The sequence below is a fragment of the Cupressus sempervirens genome, chromosome 3 (genome assembly GCF_028749045.1).
Source record: "Cupressus sempervirens isolate cs-2001-9-10 chromosome 3, ASM2874904v1, whole genome shotgun sequence".
Lineage (NCBI taxonomy): Eukaryota > Viridiplantae > Streptophyta > Pinopsida > Cupressales > Cupressaceae > Cupressus > Cupressus sempervirens.
In genome coordinates this window covers 383,248,019-383,257,258 of record NC_143120.1, presented here as the reverse complement: position 1 = coordinate 383,257,258, position 9,240 = coordinate 383,248,019, and the positions used below count along the sequence as shown (strand labels likewise).

The window sequence follows — 9,240 nt, the reverse complement described above, 5'->3', positions numbered from 1 at the left end:
CATGGAATGTCATCAAAATTGTTCATTTCCTCCTACCATGCGATTCTCGTGTGCTGTTCCACTCACTCTCCTTACTTTCTTCATTCGACACATATCTCACAATAATTTCGTGTGGAGGTGGAAATGATAATAACGACATGAACATTCAGAACAATGGAGACCCCACTCAAATTAATGGCGGCAAGAGTCCAACAATTTTCAGCGCTATTGAGCTTCCTTAGGTCGCATTCAATCAACCCAATTGGCCTGTTTATGGGTCCTTCAGGTTCGTTACAGCTTGTATACTTCGTAATCAAATTAACCATTACATCACTGTACTTTCTCGGAGGACAATTCTGTGGTTCAGATTTTTCTTTCAAGGGTAACCTGAATTATTTTAGAAGGGACAAGCGGAACTAAGAACAGTTGATCAATATAAACCAGTCAGATTTCACGGTCAGCCCAGGATCAGTGTGTACTCAATCATATGCCTGTCCTATGTTTTGTTTACTTTTGTATTTTTGGGTTTCTGTTTTGTGATTTCTTAGTGTACCTTGGAATGGTAGTGCCTAGCTTTTGTCCATAATTCATTCAGATCTCTGAAATAAGAACACAGGCCCAATTTCCGAATTTAACTGGTTTTTTGTAGGTGTCTTTCCTAGCAAGAGATAATTTTGCCCACCAGAATGCATGTATAGAGAAATTTAAAGCTCTTAAGCCACCACAGAACAGTAGCAACAGGGAGGAGATTTCAGACTGGATGTAGTCCAAAGAACACTGTAACCAATTCCCTTAGTGACTACCAAACAGATAATAGCAAAAGGCCAAATTGGCGCTTTTATAGTAAATAGACAGTCAGAAGCAGCAAAGGAAACTCATTTTGTGATTTATTATGTTTGCATGGAAAAGAGTACCTGGTCAATTTCAGTGTATAAACAAAAAATTGCATTTATTATCCACAAACTGTGAAAGGATTTTGGACATCACTCAGGCGACTGAGTCTTATTCAAAAATTATAGTCTTTCCTATGGTACATCATTAACATGTCTAACTCAAGAATACAAATGGAATGATGATTTTGTAAAACTACTCTCTTGAATGATTAGGCATAAAAAAAGGCCTAATTTCTCTCGCAAACACTCTAGGCTACATTTGATACAGAAGCTGATAAGTTAATCACAACGGTGAGAACACTAATGTTTTCTTGAACTTCATTAATATACTCCAGGAAATTATATCGGCAGAAATGAAGAACATGTCAGGTCCCCCAAATATGGAAAAGATGTGAGACTGCCCTAACAGAGCAATGCCCTAATTTCTTCTAAAGCTACATTATCCGGCAAAGATAATAATTTATGATCTATAGAAAACAATAACTGCTCAAGACTATAATGGATATTGCGTCTTGTCAAGAATAGTCCCAACTCCAAGCAACTCATGTACAAAAGAATGTAAGGCATACTTATGATATCCTCATGCAAATTTAATGGTATATCAGATGTCTAAGTTTTGAGGTGAAGAAGGCCTTCTAGTCACGCTAGTCAACAGGGATGGCCGCAGACGTAGTCTCTTCCATTTGCTCTGTTTTAAATGTGGATGCAGTCCAAGAACATGCTCTGGCATAAAGTCATGCCGTGTTAAGACACCAACAATTGGAGATCTCTGCAATGCAAAGCCAAAAGAAGAAATACAATATAAGACTGGAACTGACTTTTATTGAGAAGTAGCAAAGAAAGAAGAAGAAAAGAAAATCAATCCGAGAAAAACTAACTGGAGATTGAGGAATGTACTTACATCGGAAGTCTTAGGAAGCACACAAAGGTGGCGCAGGCCTAACTGACGAAAAAGAACTAGTGCCTTTGCCAATGACATGGTTTCCACTACTGTGTATGGAGATGCATTTGTAAATGGATGCAGATCAACATACATATCCATGTCCTCTGCACTCAAAACTATTTCCTCAACATTATAACCTTTTCCTGAACCAGGTTTTGCGAAGTCCACAGAAGTAAATCGTTGGCCCAGATCTCCATTACATAATGTCCTTGATGGAAGAAACTCCCTGCTCCTCAGCAAAACAAGCAAATGTGAACGCAAAACTAAACCACATAAAACAGGTGCCTCTGAGAATGGGGGTTCATCAATTACTGGAAATCCATTGTGTTTGGTGTTTTTCAAGACCTGGAAAATGTTTCCTACCCTTTCGATTCCAGAAAATGACACTAATGGACCTGTGACAACATCACCCGCTGTCAAATGCCTCATATATGGTTCTGCATGTTCTTCAAGGTATGGAAATCCCTTCATGTGAACAATTTGATCATAGACGCCACTGTTAAAAGCATCAGCAACAGTCTTTGATATAAGCAAAACCAGCATGACAAGAGGAAGCATATATAAATTGTTTGTTAACTCCAAAAGGATGATACATAATGAAACTGTCATCCTCATGGAACCACCAAGAAAGGAAGCCGCACCGAGAACAGCAAAAAGACCCTCATCAAGATTTGATGATGATCCCATCAGCATGCCGGTCAATCGGCCATAAGTGGCACCTGTTAAGATCACTGGTATAAAGAGACCAGCAGGAACTGAAATTCCATATGTAAATAGTGCAAGTATATACATGGCACCAAAGAACATTAGCACTGAGGAGTGTTGGAAAATATTTGGGGTCCCTGAACTGAAGAGGTTTCGAATTGCATCATCATTTGTATTGAAAATCAAGCTTGCTAGATCATTGTAATATCCATCTGGACACTGGAACTGTTTGTAATTCCCTGATCTCTTTGTTGTGGGGCATTGTTCCATTATTCCTTTTGGGCATGGCGTGCATTCTGCAAGCCATGGTAATCCAAAGCAGCAAGAAGATGTAACTATAGAGACTGTGCATGCAAGTAGCAATTTGTAAAAAGGTCCCTTCCTGAAGTAGAAAAACGTAAGGCAATGTAAAAGAGCCATGAGTAACACTTCACAGAATTGTATGCTTTGCATTCAAAAACTAGAGAATGCACATATTTACAGAGGAGATTCGAAATGCCAAGAATGCAAAAAAAATAGTTTTGCACATAAACAAAGGGAACGTAGAGAAAGGTACGCATTGCTTTGCATGCAACTTTAGCCTGACTTGTCCATACAGTGTACACCAAATGCAGTTTCAAGAAAACACAATAGTAGATCAAACTAGAAGCTTCAAGCAGGTGATAGCATGATAGAGGACACACATATAGAGCAAGAAAGCATTGCAAGCTAAAGCAGCAAAAATACAAGTAGACAATCAAAAATTTAAAGACATGGACTTGCTTGATTCATAGTCATCCCAAAGATTCTATTGGAAATCATATAATCCAGAATCACAAGAATAAAATAATGGGAGAATCACATACTCATTAACGAGGCTATAAATTCTCAAGATCTTGTCCAGAAGGTAATTAAAAAGGCTACCAAGTAATCCCCCAACAACTCCAAGGATTACCACAGGCACAAGATCCACTGCGTGGTAGGAAATTTTAACTGAACTGATATCAAACATTATAAGGCCACCCTGTCCAAAAAGGCCACACTTTCCAGTCTCACAAAAATCTTTGAGTGCCCGTAGCACCACTGCAACCACTGCTGTTGTGAAAAAAGTTCTCCAAAGAAGAGCACTCCGCCACCTGAACAGAGGAAATCAATCAGAGCCTTTACCAACACAAATTCATAATGATACCATTCTGTTAATTCGAAGATAAGAACAGGAATATAAAAATTAAAATTATGTTCTGATCCAAATCTTATCAAATATAGTAACAGATAATAATTAATCCATCTAATCAACTCTGTAAAGAGACATGCAAAATGTTCAATAACTTTGCTTCTTGCAATTGTCCTCATCAAGTGTCTATCTCTCTGTGACTTGAACTTAACAAGGCAAGTGCAAATGATCCCAATCAAAATCTTAAAACAAACAGATAGATATACCATGATGATACTTCTTCAAGGGCAAACAAAACACCACCCACAGGGGCGCGAAATGCAGCAGCAACTCCTGCAGCAGATCCACATGTGATTAGATCACGCCTATCCCTGTCATTTTTGAAATACCGCAGCCATCTCCATGTTAAATGGTACCGTTTGGAGCCACCCTGTCCCAGAAATGATGCTATGCACGCTCCAGTATGTACTAGAGGCCCTTCTTTACCCACATATAATGAACCGGACACTGCACCAATGCTACCCAACACCTGCAGATAAAATGAAATCCAGTTAAAAATCTCTCCCAAATGCTAAAGCCTAAAACAGTTGAGCTCAATCACATGCACCAAGGAACAGTGGTAGTTTCAAGGAAGGCAATATTTCAAGCTAATGTAACACATTTTTATCAATATGTGCATCAACAAATATCATACTTTATGCTACTCAAGTCATTAGATTCTCAGGGGCTATAACAAAGACACTTGACAGAATTAATGACATAGCGTTATCCACTTGAGAAATGGAAGAGGTCACAATAGAACATTAAAACAACCACCAGGGAATTGTTCTAGGGTTGTGAAGAAGCTCATATCTGAATCCATGGAAATAGAAAATACAGTCTTGTAGTACCCTTTTTCAATGAAGAATTACAACAAATTTGATCAGCCTACTAAATCTCTGTAGTAAGGGGGTACAAATACAGTTTTTGGTTCAGCTATGACATATGTTTTGTCAATGTATACCTTTACAATCAGTGTCATTGGCGAAAGAATCCCTGGAGCATCAATCCCATTTAAATAGGCTTTAACTTCAGGTATACCAGATCCAGCAGCTGCTGGAGCAATGTAAGCACAAACCACTGCTGCGAATGCAACTAGAACAAGATTAGAACCTGCAAATACTCCAAATGCAACAGCATACCTGCACTAAAACATTGCATCTCTGTGACTTCCTGTATGATTAAGGTCATAAACACTGCAAAGAACCGTGCAGAATAGAGACGGGGATACAAAACAAATTGAAATCCATGAAAGATTCATTGAACATAACAAGAGAAAGAGCAACCATAAAGAGATTTCTACCTCTCAGCTATCATGAAATTGTTGGTAATCACCAGCTTCTCCCCAGCAATGTTCTCTACTGCAAGATTAATGAAAAAACCCACTAGTCCAGTTGAAAGGCCTATCAAAAATGCGAGTGTCCATTTCAGAACTATATACTGAAATATTTGGATTCGTGTCCGGCTACGCCAATCATGCTTGAAGAGATCATTTTCAATAATCCTGTATAATTAAAAAGGAAACCTCCTTAAGGTACTGTGGCATTTAGCATGCTCTATGTTCAGATAAAGAAATTAGAAACCAAATACAAATCACATGGAGTTTTTCTTTTGGGGTTTTTGGGTGAGCACAATTGGTGAGGATGATAGTAAAAGGAGATAATGTCATCCACCAAGGTTCAAACCCCCAGAGGTGTGTTTGGGCCAGGTTCATCACCTAGGTCACCTAGGTGAAATGTATGGATGGGATCCCCCTGCATGTGGCTGCTGCTTAGGCAAAGGAAGCTTCAAGTTTAGATATATGCTTACTCATAATGTTGTAATCTGCTCTATGAAGGCAGAGAATGCCAATATTTATGTTTTCTGAGATGTTTCCATCCAAAAAAAAAAGTAATCTTTCATCAATAGCCTCGAGTGGGCTTTGCATAACCCTCCACGGTATTCTAGTGGTGTGTACAACAACTGGCCTAAGATAAGCTCTGGGCATTCAATTTAAACATATGGATCCATTTCCTTGGCCTACCTTCAAATCCTAATAGGTCAAATGAAGAAGAAAATGCGCATCATATCATAAAGGATGTACTATGATGTTCAAAGTTGATCCAAGAGCAGAGAAGAGGAGCTAGACTTGGGTGAATTAGCGGAGAGTGGGTGGATGATTGATCTGAGGACTGGATGACAATCAAACCATTAGTTGATTTGCAAGGAGCTTGATTTAAACCTCCCAGATCTTCTTCGATTCTGTTTATGTTCCCCATCATGAACAAGGGTAAGGGCAAGATTGAAGTGATAAGAAAAAGAACGAGGAGGAGTTCAAAGAAACATACTCATAATCCAAGCTCTCGATTGGACAAACATTGGATCCCACGATAGCAAGCTGTGATGTTGTGTTTTTGGACACAGATCGGTTCAGCCTTTGCCTCTTTTTATCTTTCTCCTTAGCTAGTAGAGCTTCCCTCAAATCAGCATCGCTGATACCATCTTTGCCTTCTCCCTCCATGGCGATTACTGATCCTCCTCTTCCCACAGATTTTCAGCTTCCCTTAGCAGGGGAGGAGGAGAGACGAATTAAGCGATTGCTTCATGAATCGGCGAAAGAAAGATCTATTTCTACTGACTAGATCCTGCCAGCACACAGCAAGCAATCAGAGTTCTACTTCAACTCGGGTCTAGAAGATTTGTCCAATTTGGGCATTGGTAAGAAATCCAGTTTTATGCCCAACTTTAAAAGGAGGACAAACAATAGATAGCCCACCCTTGGAAGACACCACACCCCCCTATATTACCGGCCTTCACCTTCTTATTGGGGACTGTTCTTGGACCGTCCTTATCGAAATCGAATGTTTTTTTGGGTGAGGTAAACTTCGTATGGTTGAATTGTTAGATTCACAGTATACCCATTTGTTTGTCTTGTTCTTTTCCTCTCAATTCTTCCTATAAACTTCTACAGACTCTTATTTACCGACTGTTAAAGAGTATTAAATCATGAAGTTCCAAAACCAATAAATTCCTAGTTCAAATCACACGCCAGATCATAAAACAAGGCCAATTACATCTTCCAAAGAGAATGGCAACAACAAAGTGCTCCAATTCCATCTATCACTAAAACATAGAGTTAAAAATTCTTGAAAAGATGAAAGCTATGCGTTAGTCTTGTCCAAACACTTACCAAGATTCTTTGTGTTTGCTAGTATAGGTACTGATTACCTCGTCACTGCCACCTAATTCTTGTCTTGTTTAGTATACTATAAATTAATATAGCTAACACACCTCATGTGACGAAAACTAATATGTTATCATATCATAGCATGTCACACTTTTGATTTAAAAACAGTATTTGCAATCAGTGATTTTAGTAGTTTAATTTGCTATCTCCACTTATTATTAATGAATACTCTGAACACATAACATGTGACTTAAACTTCCATCTTATTATTATATTATAAAATGTCATTTTACAGATTATGAATCACTATTACCAATGAATGTTATTAGTATTAGTAGTTTAGTCTATTACCTCCTCCATTTTTCTTTGGAGAAATCATTAATTGGAGATTTTGTATATTATTTCTTTTTAAAAAAATTATTTTCATACTATTCTATTATTCTTATAACTTTCAATTTTGGACATGTCATCAGACCCATTTGTTTTTAGTAGTCTCAATCTCTTATGTTGTATAGGCCTCATATGCTCCATTAGAAATTACTTTCAAACTATTCCATTATTATTTTTCTCAACATGCATACAAGTAATTTTTCTTTTATATGAAAATATTTAAGCATATTCTTCTTCTTTTTTAAATTTGTCGATAGGCTATTTGCAGTAATTGAAATTTTGACAGAGTTGGCTGGAAAAGTTAGAAAATTTGTTAGTCTGGTAGAAAATTGTAAATCCTGATTTTTTTAATTTTTTTTTGTATTTCTCTTATTAATTTTTGATAATAGATTTTTTGATGAGGTTTTCTTAAATGATTTTTTTTTCATATTTGATAAATTTAATTTAAATAAATAATATTTATTGATCTATTTAAAAAAATTTATGAAATATAATGTTATTTAAATTGAAAATTATTAATAGTCTAATTTGTTCACATAAGACTATACTTTAAATCTCCCCTTTTAACTTTTTTTTTTTTCCTTTAAAAAAAAAAAAATTAGTTGTGATATCCACATTAGTCCATGTAGTGATCTGTATTTATTTATTTTTAAAATTAATTTAGATTTTAGTTTTAAACTTATTTTTATATTAGTTTAGTTTTTTCTTTAAATATTGTTTTTAAGTTTTTATAATTTATTTAGTTAATAGAATATTTGTTAGAGATGTCGTTATTTTTATATATTATTTTTTTGTATTTCTCTTTTTAAAATTTTCATGATAGTTTTTTAAAATAATTTTTTCCATATTTGATAAATTGAATTTAAATAAATAATATTTATTAATCTATTTAAAATATTTTAGTAAATATTATGTTATTTAAACTAAAAATTATTAATAATCTAATTTGTTCACATAAGATTATATATTTTTTAAATAATTTTATTGTCTAGCACCTATCGGCTTATTGTTTCAAGCATAAAAGTGTGCAACTGATAGTATGAACATATGTTACTATATTTATTTCATCGTCTCTATTTTTTAGTAGATAGGCTATGTGTGGGAGTTCCTGAAAATTAACTTTTCACCGAGAATTTTGTAAGACTTCTCACTGACTTTTTATTTTCTCATCATGCAAATCTTTAAAATCTTTAACTAAGATTTATCCTTTGCGTATTTTATTTTGACTTGCATGTTGTTTGGGAAGTTTTGTAGATTGAGTTTTCTGAAAGACAAAAGTTTTGAAATTCATATTGGGATCTCTAAGATTCACATTTTCATGTCAGTATTTTGAAATCTTGCATTCATCAAGTTATGTGCCCCCTTCTTATTCCAACTCTCCGTTTTTTGTTGTCATCTAACATTTGTATTTTAGTGAATTAATGCTCATTATTTTCACTATAAGCCATCATTTACATATCTATTTTATGCATTTATCAGGCATTTAGTGAATTATGTGCCCCCTTCTTCTTGGAAGCCCTTTGTATTAGATTTAATTTATTATTTTTTCTTGTAAACTACATAGTTTAAACAATTTTATTTTGAATTATATATTTTTGTATTTGGTCGCTCCATTTTATTCAAACCATATTCTTTTAATAAAGAAATTAGATATTATTTACTTGTTCCATTTAGATCTAATTTAAAATTCAAAAAAAACTTAATTTTATATATACTAGAATTACCTTGTTTAAATATTGAAACTTGAATGTTATTTTATTTACATTTTATATTATAAGGTAATGTTTAGATACAAACAAATTAAATAAAATATTTTACTTTATTTTTTAATTCTATTTTTATTGGTAAATAGGTACTGGTAAGAAAGAACAAAGTAAGAAAACCTTTAGTCTAGCTCAGGATCGAAGTCCAATATTATATAGAATTAAAAGGGGCATACCCCAGTGTGAATATAAGTTCTTTCTTACAAATA

The 9,240-nt window shown here is 34.9% G+C and overlaps 1 protein-coding gene across 1 annotated transcript; it reads right to left on the bottom strand.

Moving 5' to 3' along the window:
- Positions 1 to 1,166: 1,166 nt before the first annotated feature.
- On the bottom strand, positions 1,167 to 6,745 carry LOC149566608 (putative chloride channel-like protein CLC-g). The gene is made up of 7 exons (XM_089819907.1): positions 6,040 to 6,745; positions 5,016 to 5,216; positions 4,677 to 4,854; positions 3,940 to 4,202; positions 3,366 to 3,635; positions 1,774 to 2,902; positions 1,167 to 1,641 (listed from the first exon to the last, which is right to left on the bottom strand). Exons 1-7 carry the CDS (start codon positions 6,210 to 6,212, stop codon positions 1,474 to 1,476), a joined length of 2,382 nt encoding a protein of 793 aa, XP_089676033.1. The 5' UTR covers positions 6,213 to 6,745; the 3' UTR covers positions 1,167 to 1,473.
- Positions 6,746 to 9,240: the final 2,495 nt, after the last annotated feature.

What these genes read in the sequence shown, in the direction of transcription:
- LOC149566608 (XM_089819907.1), bottom strand. Translation starts at nt 6,212, where the DNA reads ATGGAGGGAGAAGGCAAAGATGGTATCAGCGATGCTGATTTGAGGGAA. An exon ending in CAATGACACTGATTGTAAAG is followed by an intron (nt 4,203 to 4,676) that starts GTATACATTGAC and finishes TTTTATCTGCAG; the next exon opens with GTGTTGGGTAGCATTGGTGC. An exon ending in ATTTATAGCCTCGTTAATGA is followed by an intron (nt 2,903 to 3,365) that starts GTATGTGATTCT and finishes TTTCTACTTCAG; the next exon opens with GAAGGGACCTTTTTACAAAT.